This window comes from Nicotiana sylvestris, chromosome 10, assembly GCF_000393655.2.
Source record: "Nicotiana sylvestris chromosome 10, ASM39365v2, whole genome shotgun sequence".
Taxonomy (NCBI): Eukaryota; Viridiplantae; Streptophyta; class Magnoliopsida; order Solanales; family Solanaceae; genus Nicotiana; species Nicotiana sylvestris.
Genome location: NC_091066.1, coordinates 167,794,866 through 167,814,745, shown reverse-complemented (window position 1 = coordinate 167,814,745; position 19,880 = coordinate 167,794,866). Strand labels below are relative to the sequence as shown.

The following is a 19,880-nucleotide window of genomic DNA, read 5'->3' as shown; positions in this document are numbered from 1 at the left end:
AGCTTTATAGTCTCTCGTCTTAAATTATTCGTCGTGCTTCTTTTACACGTCTCTTAAGAAATATTAATTAGGGAGAAGTGTTGGACTATTTTGCTTTTATTATGACTTAAGAAATAATTTAATATAACTATTTTTAAAAAGCATGGCGAATAATTTGAGACGGAGAGAATACAACGCAATTCAAATTAATCTAAGCTTTAATACGAATATTGAAGATTGAATAAGAAACCAAAAAAAGTTTATTACGTAATTATTTGCTCGATAGGCCTGGCCGGCACAAAGATTTCTCCAAAGAGATAAGATAGTCTTTTTGTGGAACTTATGCATTGCTACCTTAGATTTTATTCTTTCCGAACAAAGCACGACTCTTCGTACTCTTTGGAAAGAATCGAAATATGGAGTGATCAGAATGATGATTCACTGAGATGCGACACTTCCAAGAAAGTGTCTCAGTGGATTGCAACAACAACAACGACTCGGCGAAATCTCGTTATTGGAGTCTGGAGAGTGCGTACGCAAACTTTATCCTAGCCTGAGGGATAGAAAAGTTATTTTCAAAACGAAAAGAGACAAAATATCAATACCGTCAATAAAAATTATAGCAAGAAATAACAGCATCACAAGAACATATATAAAAAACAAATCTCAATGAATTAGAATACAATAAATAATAGTAACAATGATGTTATATAAAATAATATAAATATAACAAAAATCTTATGGCCGTCAACTAAGTTGTTGGTATAAATTAAACATCACGGGTCGTTTGGTTGGAATACGATTTATACCGGTATAAGTTATATTGGGATAAGTTATGCTGGGATTAGTTATGCTGGGACTTTTGTTTATTCATTGTTTGGTATGTTGTATTAAGAATATAATGACAATTGCATAATTTCTAAGAAGAAGGTATAAGTTATACCGGTGCTAATTACCCCACCTTCTATAAGGTATAAATTATCCAGGTGTTAAAATTAATACCGAAATAACTTATACCTAATTTGCTAACCAAACAGAGTATTAAGGTGATATTAAATTTTTATATCAATCTTATGCCTTCTTATATCTCATGCAAAACGACCCAAAGAATATGGAGGGTCAGTTGGAACCTCCATCTTTAACTAGAGACTTATCCTCAATAAGCTGATCCAATTCGAATCTTAATTAATAGGATTAGTATGTTCTTGTATATCATTTAGTTAAGAAAAAAACGTTGCTGGTATATAATGCTTCTTGCTCGCCACCATGTTCTTTAAACTAGAAAATAAAATTTTATGCAAACAAACATTATCATGTAGCTCGATTTTTAATTATAAAAATTACGATTGGAGAAGACAAGTACACGTGAATTGCGCGCCTACCTTTATAATTATATAATAATATTAAGTTTTATTGCTATTGTTTCTTCTCTTTTTATCCATCATTTTGATCAATGCTTTATCTCAAAAATCGGATAGAGCGGACATGAACGGAACTTAAAAAATGAAAATGAGAATGAGTGTAAACTTACTACTCTCGACTTGGATAATTTTTATGAAATTATTTTAAAAGATATATGTATAAAAATTGTACCTTCTATATATATATATATATATAGTCCATTACTCAAATGGTCACTCAATTATCCCAAATTATCTCCTAAAGTCACTTTTCTTTCGTTTGTAACAACAAAGTCACTGAACTATGCTTATAACACTCAGAAGGCCACTCAACTAGATTTTTCAAATTTTGGATTGCCAAATACCTATTTTACCCTCTAAATTATAAATATTTATCTTCTTTTTTTAAAACTTTTTTAATATTATAATTACCCCCTTTTTAATTTATATGTTCCATAAGCACTGATTGCTTGGGATAAGTTATGTCTTCCTATAGCAGCTGAGGGTCTAAATATATTAGGCATCTATGCATGAAACTGGGCTGCTATTGGCAAACTCCTATGGAACATATGCAGGAAGAAAGATTGTTTATGGGTAAAGTAGATCCACTGTTTATGGGTAAAGTGGATCCACTCTTACTGTACCAAAGCAGGGGAAGTATGAGAGACTAAGACTACTCAAGCCTCATGGGTGGTACAGAAGATTATTAAAGCAAAAAGCATGTTTGAAAAAATAGGTCTCAATGAAACAGATGTAGCAGCTATGACCAAATACTCAATAAAGGACATATATGGAGCCCGTCGTGAGGAATTTCAAATGGATTGCAACAACAACGATTCAATGAAATCCCATTATTGGAGTTTGGGGAGGGTAGTGTGTACGCAAACTTTATCCTACCCCGAGGGATAGAAAGGTTATTTTCGAAACGAAAAGAGACAAAATATCAGTACCGTCAATAAAAATTATAGCAAAAAATAACAGCATCACAAGAACATAGATAAAAAAACAAATCTTAATGAATTAGAATACAATAAATAATAGTAATAATGATGTTATATAAAATAATATAAATATAACAAAAATCTTATGGTCGTCAACTAATTTGTTGGTATAAACATCTGTAAGGATCCTGATAAGGATCTAAATTTAATTGCAAATAAAAAACGAAATCAACTCTTTTGGGATAATTTTTTGATTATATTAATTGAAAGCTGAAAACAATTACAAAGAATGTAACTGAATTAACTAGAAAAAGTGAAAACAGAGGCCATCATTACCACTGAGAATCTACAGAAATAGACGAGAAGAGATTTAGAGAAGAACAGAAAGAGAGAACAGAGGAGAAGGAATTTGGGGGAGAATGAAAATTACCGAAAATTCGTTGCCTTCTCAATCTTGCCGTTGGGTATTTGTTACAAACTAACAACCTGCTGACGTGGCGTGATCGTGACCCTTCCTCCTTATTAATGAACTTCTAATCCTGGCCCTTCGTTTCTAATCAGCTGAGCATTACCAAAGGTTGTAACCCAGCTTCGAATCCCTTTCACTACATCTTATTTGTAATTAACCTTGGACCTCTAATACATGACAATCCCTTCCCCTTCAAATAATCCTTGACCTCAAGGATTAGAATCGAAACTAGGAAATTTGGTCTTCAAATCTTGGTAATCCTCTCAAGTTGCATCTTCAGGAGGGAGGTTAACCATTGCACTAAGACCTTAAAACCTGCCACATTATTCTTCTTAACCAGCTGCCTTTGAAGTATAGCCACTGGTCTAACCAAAATCTGACCATCATCACCAGTAATTGGAAGAACCGTTTGCACCACCACCCTATTGGCAACCTTCTTCTTGAGCAAGGAGACTTGAAAGACTGGATGAATTTTAGATGTAAAGGGTAATTCTAGCTTGTAAGCTACAGCACCTATTCGAGCAAGAATCTTATAAGGACCATAGTACTTGGAACTTAGTTTGAGGTTCTTTCGTAGAGCAATGTATGTTTGTCTATACGGCTGCAGCTTCAAATAAACCAAATCACTAACCTGAAACTCCCTATCAGCTCTTCTATTATCAGCAAAGAACTTCATCCTTTCCTGAGCTTTGCTCAAATTGTCCTTCAGTAATTGATGCATCTGTTGTCTTCTCATCACAACATCCTCAGATGCCGGTACAATAATTTCTAGCAAAGGTCCAATAGATAGTTGAGGGGGAATGTAGCCATACAAGGCTTCAAATGGGGTGCATTGCAAGCTGGTATGGAAATTAGTGTTGTACCACCATTCAGCAGCAGATAACCATTATTTCCACTGGTTAGGTCAACTAGCAATCATACACCTGAGGTAATTTTCAAGAAGCCTATTCACCCTTTCAGTTTATCCATCACTTTGTGGGTGATATGTTGTACTGTAATGCAATTAAGCCCCAAGGATCTTAAACAAGGCTTGCCATAATTTTCTTAAAAAGATTCTGTCTCTATCAGTAACTATGGTTTCAGGTGTGCCATGTAGACTATGTACTCTTTTCCAAAACACTTCTGCTACTGTAGCAGTTGTATAGGGATGTTTTAGGACAATAAAATGAGCGTATTTGGTGAACCTATCCACCACCACCAGTATCACTTCTCTGTTCTTGGACATGGGCAGACCTTCTATGAAATCCATACTAATATGGCTCCATGCTTGATTGGGAATGGGGAGAGGTTGTAGAAGTCCAGGGTATGCTGCATTGTCATCCTTACTTCTGTGGCACACATAACAACTGGACACATACTCATTCACCATTTGTTTCATCCTGATCCAAGTGAAAAGCTTAGCTAGTCTTTTAAAGGTGCCAAGCTGACCAGAATGCCCCCCACTGGGAGAGTCATGGAAGGAGGCAATTAACTGATGCCTGAGGTTACCATTTTCTCCTATGTACACCTTCCCTTTCTTTCTGAGAATCCCTGTTGAATAATTCCAAATACTGGGGCCTTGTAAGTCAATGGAAAGTTGAAGAATTAATTCCTGTACCTGAGAGTCTCCTTTATAGCTAGCAGTCACCTCATGCATACAAGTGGGAACAGAAACACTGATAGCCAAAAGTTGTCCTGACCTTTGATTTGGTTGAGTGTCTAACCCTTCTTGCTGTCTAGAAAGAGCATCAGCTACTCTATTTTCAGCTCCCTTTTTATACTGCACTTCATAGTCAAGCCCAAGTAGCTTAGTTAAGCCTTTCTGTTGGATAGCTGAAGTTACCTTTGCTCAAGAAGATACTTCAAACTATGGTGATCTGTTCTAACTATAAAGTGTTTGAACTGCAAGTAATGCCTCCATTTATCCACAACACTCAATAAGTCCATATACTCCTTTTCATAAATGGACTTTCCCCTGTGTTTTTGAGCTAGCACCATGCTGAAATAAGCAAGTAGTTTACCCCCTCGCATGAACACAACTCCAATTCCTCCATGGCTTGCATCACTTTCAACCACAAACTCCTTAGTATAGTCAGGCAATGCCAGTACTGGTGTTGAGGACATGGCAGATTTGAGAGCTGAGAAAGCTAACTCAGCTTCTTGACTCCACTTATATGCATCATTTTTTAGCAGATCAGTGAGGGGTCGACATATGGTTCCATAGTTAGCCATATATTTCCTGTAGTAGCCAGTCAGTCCTAAGAATCCTCTGAGGGCCCTAAGGGAGTTGGGTTTAGGCCAGTCTACCATTGTTTGAATCTTAGTAGGATCAGTGGAAACTCCCTCTTTTGTAATGACATGACCTAAGTATTCCACTTGTGTTTGTCCAAAGGAACACTTGGACTTCTTAGCAAATAAGGTATGCTTCCTCAAAAGGTCAAACACAGACATCAAATGTCTAACATGCTCCTCCAAATTCAAACTGTAAATGAGTATATCAACAAAGAATACTAGGACAAATCTCCTCAGATAAGGTTGAAAAACTTGGTTCATTAGAGCCTGGAATGTAGCTGGAGCATTTGTGAGCCCAAAGAGCATCACCATGAATTCATAATGTCCCATGTGAGTCCTAAATGCAGTTTTGTGAACATCTTCCACCTTCATTCTGATTTGGTGGTACCCAGCTCTGAGATCTACCTTAGAAAGGATGGTAGATTCATAAAGTTCATCCAGTAAATCATCCACAATAGGAATGGAGTATTTGTCCTTAACTGTAATATCATTCAATCCTCTATAGTCCACACAAAACCTCCAAGTGCCATCCTTCTTCTTGATTAGCAAGGTAGGTGAAGAAAAGGGAGACTGGCTTTGCTGAATGATGCCACTGCTTAACATCTCTTTCACCTATTTTTCTAACTCATCCTTCTGGTGGTAATTGTATCTATAGGGCCTCAAACTGACTGGTAAACTACCAGGTTTAAGGGGTATAGCATGGCCCAAGGCTCTGATATGAGGTAAGGATTTTGGCTCTACAAACACATCAACATATTGGTTCAGCACTTCTTGGATAGCCTTATCAGTCTGCTCTTGCTCTTTCTGTGCCTCAACATTCAGCATAAACAAGTGAGCTATGAGAGCTTGCCCTTTCTTCAACACTTTACCCATTGTTCTGCTACTCATCATACTTAAATCTACCTTCCTCTGGAAGGCCTTGAAGCACCAGTTTGTTGCTCTTTCTCCTAATAATAACACACTTCTTTTCATGATCAAACTTAGTAGGACTGTGCTTCTTCATCCAGTTATTACTTAACACTAGGTCACATCCTCCCAAAGGAATGATGAGAAGATCTTCTTGAAATGACCCGCCATGCATCTTCCATGTGAATCCCTTGCAGTGGGTAGTGCACATGGCATAATTACCATCTGATACTGTCACTCTCACTGGTGGACAAAAACTAGCTTGATAGCCAGTTTCCTTAACCGTGTGCTCATCTATGAAACTCTGTGTGCTCCCTGAATCAATCATCACTGTGACATGCCTTTTCTTCACAGTTCCCCCTACCAGAATGGTATTCTTTCCTTGGTTATTGCCTGAAAGTGCATTCATATAGATGGCTTCCTGAATTTCCTGCTTCACTCCATCTTCAATAATCAACTCAAATGGTATTGATACTTGTGTAATCTCACGTTCCTCCAGTTGAGTTTCAGTTTCCACCCTACCCTTGAGGCAGCTCAATTGTTTCACTTTGCACTGGTGGCCAAGGTTATATTTTTCCCCACATCTGTAACACAAGTGATTGTTCTTTCTGTGTTCATACACCTCAGGGCTCAGTCTAAATGCAGTGGTCTTGCTCACTAGTAGGTTTCTAGTGTTAGCTGTGAGGTTTGCCCTTGGAAGGCTTTTAGCATTAGCCTTCTCCTTCTTCTGTGCAGTCTCAATAGCCTTTTGCTGTAACCTAGCCTGCTCTATGGCAAACCTCAATGTCGTAGGCTTGAACAACTTGACCCCAAACTTGATTTCCTCTTTAAGAGTCCCTATAAAACTGGATAGGAAGTGAGATTCATCCAGTTGTGGGTTACAAACCAACATCTGGGCTTTGAGATCCTCAAATTTCCCTAGGAATTCATCCACGGTCCCTTCTTGTGATAGCTTATTGAACTCTTCGACTACATCTTTAGCTAATACTACTCCAAACCTACTAATCAATTCTTCTTTAAATTCAGCCCAAGTTAATACTCCTTGGCTTAGCAACAAGGAGTGATACCATATCTCAGCTAGTCCATTCAAATAAAGAGCAACAACTTCTACCTTTTGATCTTCTTGAGTTTTATACAACTTAAAATACCTTTCACATTTACGCAACCATACCTTGGGTTCATGTCCTTCAAAGGAGGGCAGTTCCCATTTAGGAGGAGGTATGACCGTATTCTGAGGTCTATTTTGTCTGTTGTCCACAACTGGAAGGGGTAGCAATCCTCCTCCATTGTTTAGGCCTGCTGGAGCTCTTTCCAGTGCTGTCAACCTCTCGAGAATCAGCTCCAAGGTGCCTTGGATTCCCGTCTGAGTATTACGAACCTCCTCTTGGCTGCTCAACACATCTGCCAACAGTTCGTCATGTTTAGCAAGTTTGTCGTCCATCGGCTTCAAACGAGTTCCTTTTGCTATTACTCACACACAAGTCGCAGAATCGAGGCTCTGATACCAATTGTAAGGATCTTGATAAGGATCTAAATTCAATTGCAAATAGAAAACAAAATCAACTCTCTTGGAACTTTTTCTGATTATATTAATTGAAAGCTGAAAACAATTACAAGAAAAGTAACTGAATTAACTAGAAAAAGTGAAAACATAGGTCGCCATTGCCACTGAGAATCTGCAGAAATAGATGAGAAGAGAATTAGAGAAGAAGAGAAAGAGAGAGAACAGAGGAGAGAAGGAATTTGGGGGAGAATGAAAATTACCAGAAATTCGTTGCCTTCTCTCTCTTGCCATTGGGTATTTGTAACAAACTAACAACCTGCTGACGTGGCGTAATCGTGACCTTTCCTCCTTATTAATGAACTTCTAATCCTTGTCCTTCGTTTCTAATTGGCTGAGCATTACCAAAAGTTGTAACCTAGCTTTGAATCCCTTTCATTACATCTTATTTGTAATTAACTTTGGACCTAATTCATGACAACATCAAAGAATATGGAGGGTCAGTTGGAAAACCTCCATCTTTAATTAGAGATTTTGTAGTTGAGTCTTAAAAATCGAAAATTTTTTGGTGCGAAACACTTTATCCTTAAGTTGATCCAACGTGAATCTTAATTAATAGGATTAGTATGTTCTTGTATATCATTTAGTTAAGAAAAAAAGTTGCTGGTATATAATGCTTCTTGCTCGCCACCATGTTCTTTAAACTAGAAAACAAAATTTTATGTAAAACAAACATTATCATGTAGCTCGAGTTTTTAATTATGAAAATTACGCTTGGAGAAGAAAAGTACACGTAAATTGCACGCCTACCTTTATAATTATATATAATATGTTAGTTTTAGCTATTGTCTCTTATCTTTTTATTCATCATTTTGAGAAATGTTTATCTCAAAAATCGGAAAGGGTGAACATGAACGGAACCAAAATATATAAAAATAAGAATGAGGTGTAAACTTACTACTCCCGACTTGGATAATACGTATGAAATTGTTTTAAAAGATATATACGTCTAAAAGATGTACCCCTCTTTCTCTCTCTGTATATATGGCAAAATACCTTAAATCACTTCTAAACTTGGCTCAGATTATTAGTATCCTCCCCGAACTATACTCAATTTTAATTATCCCGCTCAACTTGGTCTTTTGAGAGCTATTACCCCCCTAAACGCTGATGTGACAAAAAGTATGAGTGCACTCACCTGTCACGTGAATTTTTCTATATATGTGGTATTTTTTTGAAAAATAAAATATTTTCTTACCTTTTTAAGAATATTACTTTTTAGATAAAATTTTTCGAATACAATTTATAATAAAACTTGGATAGAACTACATTATTTAGGCTAAATATTTTTATTTGGCCAAAAATAATAAAGTTTTAGTTAATCTTTTTTTGAATTTGACCTGAAAATAAAGATTTATACAATTGAAATAAATAGTCAAGACACCTAAAAAGTTATAAAAATACATAATTTGAAATTAATTATTTTGGATATAATTTTTTATATAACTCTAAATTACGGTGCTCTAATTTTTTTTTTTACAGATTTTACCTAAAAAGTAAAAATACACAGTTTAAATAAATAATCATTGCATCAAAAGAAGAAATAAAAAGAGTGTACAATTGCAAGAAATTACAACTGCAATTGTACACTCTTTTTATTTCTTCTTTTGATGCAATGAGTATTTACTTAAATTGTATATTTTTTATAACTTTTTAGATGCCTTGACTATTTATTTAAATTGTATAAATTTTTATTTTCAGGTCAAATTCAAAAAAGATTAATTAAAATTTTATTATTTTTGGCCAAATAAAAATATTTTGCCTAAATAATGTAGTTATATCCAAATTTTATTATAAATTTTATTCGAAAAAAAATTATCTAAAAAAGTAATATTCTTAAAAATGTAAAAAAATATTTTATTTCTCAAGAAAATGCCACATAGACAGAAAAATCCACGTGGCAGGTGAGTGCACCCACACTTTTTGCCATATCAGCGTCTAGGAGGTAATGGCCCTCAAAAGGCCAAGTTGAGGGGGATAATTAAGATCGGGCATATTTCGGGGAGGATAGTAATAATATGGACCAAGTTTAAGGGTGATTTTAGGTATATATATATATATATATATATATATATATATATATATATATATATATATATATATATATCACTCCACTAACTTTATAATAATTTTTATATTCAGCTCAAGAGTAGGAAATAAATATAAAATGGCACTGAGTTTTGCATGTTGTCAAGACTCAAGACAATGGTCAATATAACGAGGGAGAAATTCAAAAATAGCCAGATTTACAAGTGGTCGTTCAAAAATAGCTATAATTATAAAAGTAAGTGAAATTTAGTCACTTTTTATGTAAAAATAAATCTGAATGAAAACATTGTTCAAAATCCGAAAAATACTCCAGTATATTATAATGGAGTTCCAGCATAAGTATACTGGAATTCCAGCATAATATACTGGAGTTCCAGTATAATATACCGATCCAACATAATATATTGGAAGTTCATACACAGGTGTTCCAATCTCCAGTATATTATGCTGGAACTTTTCGTGTGTTGGAGGTCCAGCATAATATGCTGGAAGTTCATACACAGGTGCACCGATCTCCAGTATATTATGTTGGATCGATCCCTGTTGTAGCAAAATAGTGGCTATTTTTCAATAACTTTGCAAACGCTGGCTATTTTTGAATGACCAATCAGAAAACTGGCTAGCCCGTGCTATTTTTTTTACATAGAATGATCCAAAATTCTAACTATAACCAAATCCACATATTCTACCAACCAAAGTATCTCATAGAACAGCCTCCAAACTCTCTTTTGAAAGCTCTCCATGAAGATAAAATTGGAAGCACAAAATGTAGAACAATATCTACTACTATAATTACCAAGTTAGTAGAACTAGGAAATCCTTTTGTAACTTGCACTACTAATGTAGACAATATGGTGGCAGAACCTATGACTGAGCCCAATGGGACTCTTTATCTATGTAATAATACTAGTTAAGTAATGAAAAGTTCGTATTTACAGCAAAAGCAAAAAAAAAAAAAAAAAAAAAATTAAACCAAAGCATTAAAATCGTTTTGGGCAAAGCACCGTCTCCTTCATATGGACGGCAACGAAGATTAAAGAAAAGTAAATCCATTCTTATTAGTTAACTAATCAACTTCAAGCATTGTCAAGCAATTACGATTATACAAGTCAATGATCTTTGTCTAATAAATTATTTGCAAATTAAGATCCAAATGATTGGCAATTTGACAGATATATACTGCAAGCACATTACCAAGCAAGAACAACTAAGTAGGCACTATTTAATTTGAACACTACAGAGCCTACTCCAATCTAATACTCCCTCCATTTATTTTAACTTGTCCACTTTACTTTTCACATTCCTTAAGAAATAATAAATAAAGTGCATAATTTATCATGATACTCATATTAATTGATGTATACTTTTAGTGGATTTCAGATAATAATTTGAAATGACTAATTAATATTGTGGGTATAACAGGAAAAAAAAATTTGTCTTATCTTGATATGTTAAAAGTGACAAGTAAAAATAAAAATTTATATTTAGAATACTGAAAAAGTAAAAGTGAACAGAGGGAGTAACAATCAGTTTCATGACTTTTTTGTTTTGTTTATTCAATAAAAAATTGCGGCTAATTTTATTCTTTCGTATGGAAAATTAATAGTCAGCGAAAAAAACAAATTATGATTGATACTATAAATACTGGCCGGTTGACAAAAAAAAAGTTCATGTATAACTGATGATAGGCAATAATTACGTATTTTAGTCGATTATTACACTCTAATTTATTGCACTTTAGTTGAGTTTGCGCTTTAATCGCTAGTGTTTTGCACTAATTGTGTGTTTTATGCCTTGTAGGTGTAATTTCGAGTTATGTAGATATTATGGAATAAATTTAAGTGGTTTTGAGCTTTGAAGTCTGAGTAAGAGCTCAAGGAATTAAGCCGGGATCGCGTTCGGGGATCAACGGATGATAAAACAACAAAACGAAAACTCGAAGAGGCATATTGTGCACTGTCTAGTAAAATAGACATAACTTTTTACTCAGAATCCCATTTGGGCTTCATAATATATAGTTGGAAAGCTAACTCAAAGGGCTACAACTTTCATGTTTTACGTTTTTCCATATTCTAAACATAACAGGATGAAATACCGCAGTTTTACCGCGGCCGCGGCAGGACTGCGGTGAGGGCTGCTCGCAGACAATTGAAGCAGCAGAGGCCATGTTTGACCGCGGTTTGACCGCGACCGCGGTAGAACCGCGGCAGGAGGCGGAAATTTCAGGGACTAAAGTGCAAAATACGGGATTTTAAGCCCAAAACCCTATTTTAAACACTAGACTCCGCCCAAGAGAGGCATATATTGTTTTGGAGAGTAGTTTTGGAAGAAGAACAAGTGTGAGAGATCACCCAAAACATCTTGGTTTCTTCTTCTCTTTATGTTTCTTGCAAGTTTTATGATGAACATTGTTTTAGTTTATTTACCCATAGTTATGAGTAGCTAAATCTTTTGTCTAAGGTTTTGATGGAACCTATTGGGGGATGAACTTCTTGTTTATGTGAATACAAATTGCTAGTTTCAATCTTTATTTATTCAACTATGTTCTTGTTGTAGTTAATTGACAGGATCCTCAATTAGTTGTGCCTATTTAGTGTGCATAACTCGGGAGAGAGTGCATATTTAGGTTATTGTTGAATACCACCACTCCTAAAGTATAAGAGGAATCTATAACTACGGGTTTAAAGGCGGGATTAGGGATAACGAAGCCTTGGGTGGAATCTTAAGTGAACTGTGTTAATTAAAGCTAGCTAGTGTATCTCGAGAGAGTGCAATAGTATATTACTGTGATTACTCAGGAGAGATTTACGGTAAGAAAAGTGTTCATGATTGATAGAGGTGTGTTGGTAAATTTGTATGACGCATAAACAGAAGGGATTCCATCAATAGGAGAAATCTTTACCTTAGCTTTTTTCTCACCATTGTTTACAACCTTAGTATCCTTAGTTTACAACTGTTTATTTACTTGCAATTTTAGTTACTATAGAAACCATCAACTTGTGATTTAAAACATTTGGGAAGCTAGTTCTGAAGAGTTTAGTGGGTCTAAAGATAGTGATTGATAGGTTAACTCTCTGTGGATTCGACCCTGGGCGTAATACTCGGGTTATATTTGCAACGTCCGCATTGTCCTTTTTATAAGGCATAGTTGGGCGTGATCAAATTTTGGCGCCGTTGCCGGGGAGTTAACGGAATTATCAATTACCATTGATAGAAATACAAAAATTCTTAGTATGGTCAGTTTTCTCTATACCCAACTTGTGAATATTTGTGTAATTAATTTTTCTTACCTTAGTCTATTTTTATTGTTTGGGTCTTGTTTATTTTCTTAGTTTTGAAAAATGGCATCATATAATAAAAATTGGTGGAATGGTAGTTGTTCATACTGTGATGACCCTTGTCTTTATTGTGGAGGACCACATTCGTGGCAAAATTGTTTAAATTTTTCCGGGGGTGGATTGTTCGCACAATCTCAAACCCATGAGTGGAGTATTCGTGATAAGTGTGGTTTTCAAAATGGTCATTGGGATGATTGTGTTGATTGGTCCTTCCCTTCCCCAAGCCCCCGCTATGATGATTCTATTGTTTTTGATGAAAATGATAGGGCTAACGAATTGGAAGAAGTTGAGCATGGCCGAAAGGGAGAGTTCAAGCTCATGTTGGAGTGCTTACTTGAAGGAGGACACAAAGAACAAAGTGCTTTGGAGGAGCTTTTGGAAAATAGTCTCCAAAATTCCTTGGCACTTAATCAAAACCAAGAACTCTCAAATGCCCAAAATGAGAAAATAATGCTCATGTTGGAGACCATTCTTGAAAATGAGGAAGAATGTGAGCTAAAATTTGAAGAGTCAAGAATTGAACCTCCGCCAACCGACCCCATGAGTACCAATGATGCCGAGAAAAACATGGACTTAGAATCAACCGGTGTAAATAAAAATCTGGTTGAGAATGACTCTAGTCCGGGGGAAGAAGAGGATGTCAGAATAGAAAAATTGCAAAATGAAGGTTTGAAGTCACATTCCAAGCATTTTTCAACATTAGAATTGTGTAGTGATATAAAAATTGAACTACATGAGTCTGTAGACACCAGATTTTTGACCCTCCCCGAGAATTTTCACATTTTTAGCATGAATATGTGAATTGGGTCTAAATATAGCTATTTTGACTATTTCACTTTATTTCGTTGCAAAAAGAAAAATTACAAAAAATATATATATAAATTTTAGTTTATGTATTTCTCATAAACTTGAAAAAATACAAAAAATTGCACTTTATTTTGGTACTTTATATAATTTCGAAAATAACCAAAAAATATAGTTCTATTAATGTTTTGTAGTCATTTTAATTTCTTAAAACTACAAAAAATATTACTTTATATTTTTTATCTTTATATAAAAACGAAAATTATAAAATAGTTTTCATTTTGTAGCTATTTTAAATCTTGAAAAAATATTAAAAAAGATATAGTATTGTTTTAAATATTAGTCTTATTTTTGTAGTTATTTTGCTTACATAGGATTAGTAAGCAACGTCGTGTTCTTATTCTCGGATCCGGGCAAAAGAATAAAATTCGGGTTCAAACTACCTGGTTTTAGGCCTAATTTCGGACTTAGCCCATAATAATCCGAGTCCACGACGCACGGGGAACCCCACCACGCGTGGGGCTCATTTTTCTGGGCAAAACCATATCAAATACACGGACAAAAATTTTGGAAAAGGGGAGGACTTTGGAAAGATTTTTGAAAAAAAGGACTGTTCCTCATCTTCTCCAAAGGTGGAGAAGACCGAAAACCCTAGCAACTAAACAGACCCTTCCCATCGCCAACCACCTACTCCCTCGACACAGTCCAAACACCACCTCAACACATTCACACGAGCACACCTTCCCATCATCGTCGCACCCCCCGTCGACAACAACCCACTTCCAGCTCCCTCCATCTCATCACCTTCTTCCTTCCTCTTGAAAAACTGGAAAAAACCTAACGACCCTACTGTCCAAAGGTGATAACTCCCGTGAAACCACCTGCCCCGACGACCCACTGCCGCTGCCCAGCTCGATCGTCCAAACACCACCCCCACGCACAGCCCGAACAAAAACCCAGCAGTTCCGCCATTGTTAGTCCAACAAGCAGCTATTGATGCGTGCCAAGCAGTCGTTGCTGCGCTTCCAAGCAACGCACAGCTGCTCCTTCCTCGCATCCAAACGACCCCTTTTTCTGCTTCATCCTCCTCGCGTCAACGCCGTTCAAACGCCCGTCAGCAGCCCCCCCCCCCTCGCGTCGACCTTACTGCTGTCGACGTTGTTTCATCTTTCGCGAGCAGCTGTGGGTTGTTGCGATCCTGCTTGGCCGAGTTTTCTGTTTTCCGTCGAGGTCGACTTTGGTTCATCGAGGTCCGGTACGTTGAGCTTGACGTCGAGGTTCCGTCGTTCTGTTATTGGCTGTGCCTATTTAGTGTGCATAACTCGGGAGAGAGTGCATATTTAGGTTATTGTTGAATACCACCACTTCTAAAGTATAAGAGGAATCTATAACTGCGGGTTTAAAGGCGGGATTAGGGATAACAAAGCCTTGGACGCAATCTTAAGTGAACTGTGTTAATTAAAGCTAGCTAGTGTATCTCGGGAGAGTGCAATAGTATATTACTGTGATTACTCGGGAGAGATTTACGCTAAGAAAAGTGTTCATGATTGATAGAGGTGTGTTGGTAAATTTGTATGACGCATAAACAGAAGGGATTCCATCAATAGGGAAAATCTTTACCTTAGCTTTTTTCTCACAATTGTTTACAACCTTAGTATCCTTAGTTTACAGCTGTTTATTTACTTGCAATTTTAGTTACTATAGAAACCATCAACTTGTGATTTAAAACATTTGGGAAGCTGGTTCTGAAGAGTTTAGTGGGTCTAAAGATAGTGATTGATAGGTTAACTCTCTGTGGATTCGACTCTGGGCGTAATACTCGGGTTATACTTGCAACGTCCGCATTGTCCTTTTTATAAGGCATAGTTGGGCGTGATCAATAACCAATATCACCTAATACGGAATTGAGGCATTATTAATTGATTGGGAATATTAATATAATGAATAACTCAATTGTTTGACTCAAAAGATATCGAAATCTTTTTGAACAAATCAATTAAAAATGAAGGGGTAAATCTTAACTAAGTATAATAATCTCTAGATTGAAAGATGAGTAAGAATAAGACGGATAATAAGACTTCTTTATCGATCTAAATCAGTAAAATCCTTTCAAGAAAACTTCTCATTCATAAGTAGAATTATAGCATAAAACATTCTCCCCTCATACAAAGTTATCGTTCGCTATATATATAGGGAGTGAGTCCCCTCCAAGCTGTAAAAGGCAGATTATAAGGAATATGCGAAGGAATATTCCTAGTATCCCCTAACGGGCCTATATTATTACAAGGGTCGTACAATCTCTCGTTTGTCTTAAGGTCGTCCTCCGCAGGGCGTCAGGTTATGGGAAACTTGCCGTTTTGTCGTACTCGTCGATGGTCGTGGTTGTTCAAATTTGGACCCATACAGTTAGTCCCTCGGCTTGTCGAGGTTGCAACTTGGTGCATCCTCGATGAGCGGACACCACACATTTCTATGGGAAAATTTGACGCTTCGAAGCGTTACGGCATTGGCCAATGGTGGGCGGTCGGCGTGCTTGGCAAGACACCAGGTTATACATTTTACCGGGATATGATGTCATCTTCACGTACGTCATCATTACGCGTGTTTTCGAGGAAGGAATTGATGGTTTGCTGCTTCGATTTTGGTGCCATTCTGTGACCTTCCGCTTCGATTCTGGTGCCACCCATTTCTATAAATAGGGAGAGGGTTTGTTTTTTCGAAAGTTCTTGGCCATTTCACTTCTTAATACCCCTCCTTATCTCTCCGAGCTAGCACTGACAATCTTTCGCTTTTTCTTCTCATATTCTTCGTTCACAACTTCATCTTCCTCTCTTGTTTTTACGATATCAACACCTCTTTTCTCTTTTAATGAAAGCATGCCAAGGCAACACTGATCTCGCGAAGGGATTCCTGAAGCCATCCCATTGTCCATGGTGTCCCCTTCGGGCGGTGAAGATACGGTGGTAGAAGAGGGTGACAGCCTTCCTACAGTGGAGGAGTTACTGCGGACACCCCATGTCTCGAAATGACTTCCTCAAAGATCCCCCTCCTACTCCTGACCCCGTACTCTCTGAGACGGAGCAAGTTCACATTGACGCTCTTCGTGTAAAGTATGGCATTCCTGCTCATGTCGATATGGTTTCGGCGGGGAGAGATTTTGTAGAGGTCCACAAACCTGGGTATTTCGCTTTCTATGAGTACCCTTTCGTGATTGGCTATACTTTTCCTCTCTTCCCATTAGCGGAAGAATTCTGTAGATTCTACCAGGTTTGTCCGGCACAACTTTTGTCGTACACGCTTATGATACTACTGTTGTTGACCAAGTATGCGGAGTTGGCGGAATGTGACGTTTCTATCCATCACCTTTTGCATCTGTTCTCGCCTAGCTTCCACAGGGGTACCATAGTGCATTTGAGGCACCATGGTACAAGAGGGCTGGTGGTCGGAACAGACGACCGGGCAAGTCGCAAGTTTGGCACAAGTACTTCTTTGTCAAAACTGAACACATCATTTCTAACTCCGCCAGGTTACCGGAGCAAAGGAACGAGACTCGTAAGTGCCGCCACTCATTTTACTCTTCCTTTGTTGTATTCATTAAAAAGTTTGTTTGCTTCTTGTTTGCAGCAATGGGATGTCCACCTCGCCCCATTGCGGGCATAAGGGATTGGGTAGTCCGTTTGTTGCCCCACGTAGCAGAAACCCATGATTGGCCCGCCTTCGTAAAGCGTTATGGCCCTAAAGTTCCATCTGGTAAATGTTTTCCCTACCACTTCGTTGGATATATGACATTGTTTGTTGATACGACCCTTTGTGATGACAGGTCGAGGAGCTTCCAGGCGGAGGGCGCTAGTCCCTGCGTTCCGATAGGTCATTGCTGTCACGGACACGCAGTTTATTTTGAGTAAATCTGTTCGTGAGGGTCATCCTCAACCTGTTCAATTAGAAGGTCCATCTCGAGTCGTGGTCGTGAGGGAGGAGGATTCTTCAATGTCGGCCCCTCACTTCTTGGACGAATCCTCCAATGGGGATGAGCCGTTATCGAGAAAAAAAAGGAGAATGGAGCTCGGGAAGGGCGTAGCCATGGACGCTGATAGAAGCAGGGTATCGCAGGCAGCACTCGTACCCACATTTATGGCTGACGCTATTTTATCAGGGAGATCTCCCCAAGCGGAAAGAGTTTACCCAGGAGCCGGCTCCGTGCTAGAGCGATGCATCATCCAATGTTGGAGGTCGTTGTGTCGAGGGTGACGGCTCAGGTTCAGATGTCGACCTGGAGGATATCAACGAGTTCGTAGGTCGCCATACTCACGTGGAGGTCAAAACGGAAGGGACTGATCGTCACATAGTCGTCCCGGGGAACTACAACTTGCTACTGAACTGTGAGCAAGTGGCGTCTGTTTTATCTTCTCTATGTGCTGCTTCTGAAAACGAGGTGCTTAGGGCAATGAGCGACATGGAGTTGTCTCAGAACGTTGTTGGTATGGCCTTGCGGATAGGTGCCTTTTCTTACCTTTTCGTCGTTGGGTTTGTGTGGCGATCGTCGGCCTGTATTTTGTTTCTTCTCCTTTTCCTTTGTGCCAGACTCTCATCATGGAGATCGAGCGAGAGCGTCGGGAGAGGAAAATGACGACCATATATAAGAAGATGTCGTCCAAGTATCAACGGTATCATGCTAAGCACACGCGATGGCCGACATTTATAATCAGGACCCTGAATTTCAGTTGTTTCGCGAGGGGCTCAAATAGAGGGAGGTTCAACTGGAGCGTAAGATCGAAGAGCTGAGGGAGCGGGATGAGGAGCTCATGAAGGTTGTCGCCCTTAATAGTGAACTCAAGGCTTCCCTTAAGGTGAGCAGGGGGTGATGGCCGAAAATGCCGACTTGCAAGCAAAGGTGGCCAGTTTGACCGCTGAATTAAGTGCGAAGGTGGTGGAGGTTGAGGGGATTAAGGGCGAGCTGAACGTTGGTGCTGATAAGTTGGCGGCAGCTATTTCTGGAACTGCATCTTTGGAGAATGCCCTCCGTGTTTGTAGGTCGGAGCTGACTGAAGAGAAAGAGGCCTCTAATCGTAAGGTCGAGGGGCTTGAATGGCGTGTTAAAGAACTGGAGGCAGAGCTATCTGTGTTAAATGGACAAGTGGCCTCGCTAAGGGAGGAGGATGCAGGTCGACGCTCTCAGCCTTCTACATCTCGTGCCTCATCCTATCCGGTCATGCCTCATCGTTTGTATGAGTTGTGGCTCCTTGTTGAGGCTCGGCTTGATGTGTACAAGGCTTTTCACGCCTAGGGGAGAGCAACTGACTGGAACTTTAGGCCGTGCACAACGAAGCTCGTGCAACTCGTGAGGCATGCGGGTATGACCCTCTTACACCTGACGGGAATGACATCAACTCCGATGATGCGAACCGTCTTGCTTCGTACTCTTGGTATGAGGATGCTTACCTCACCGGGGATGACGTGTAGTCTTTTGCTTGTACTTACTTTTGTTTTAGGGGTTTTGTAGGGGGTGTGCTTTAGCCTGTTTGTAAAAATAGGTGTACATAACATTTTGATGTAATGTAGAATATATTTTGTTGATTTGTTGGTGTCTTTTGCAATGTCTATGGTATCCGGGATATCTATCGAGTTGTTAAGTCGATTTAGATTTTGGACAAGGTCGATCCCCTTTTTCGTCGCTGGCGTTGGCCATTGGGATGTTGCTTCTAACTGTCATCGAAGTAGTATCCCGTCGTAGTTCGAACGAGGTCGAACTCATATTTTCGTCGATGGCCTTGGCCATTAGGATTTAGCTTCGAACTGTCATCAAAGTAGTATCCCGTCGTAGTTCGAACGAAGTCGAACTCATGTTTTCGTCGATGACCTTGGCCATTGGGATGTTTCTTTGAACTGTCGTCGAAGTAGTATCCCATCGTAGTTCGAACGAGGTCGAACTAATGTTTTAGTCGATGGCCTTGGCCATTTCTTGTTGGAGGTTTGATCGTATTCCCGTAGGAAGACACATGCCGACTTTATTCATGCAATGGAGATTTAATTATATTCTTGTAAGAATCATATGTCGACTCTGAGCATACAATGGAGATTTGATTATATTCTTGTAAGAATCAGATGTCGACTCTGTGCATACAATGGAGATTTGATTATCTATAACCAGTCCCTTCATTACTT

At 38.3% G+C, this 19,880-nt stretch overlaps 1 protein-coding gene across 1 annotated transcript; it reads right to left on the bottom strand.

Moving 5' to 3' along the window:
• Positions 1-5,940: 5,940 nt before the first annotated feature.
• LOC138880238 (uncharacterized) lies at positions 5,941-7,407 on the bottom strand. Its single transcript, XM_070159916.1, has one exon. It carries the CDS (start codon positions 7,405-7,407, stop codon positions 5,941-5,943), a length of 1,467 nt encoding a protein of 488 aa, XP_070016017.1.
• Positions 7,408-19,880: the final 12,473 nt, after the last annotated feature.

What these genes read in the sequence shown, in the direction of transcription:
- LOC138880238 (XM_070159916.1), bottom strand. Translation starts at nt 7,407, where the DNA reads ATGGACGACAAACTTGCTAAACATGACGAACTGTTGGCAGATGTGTTG.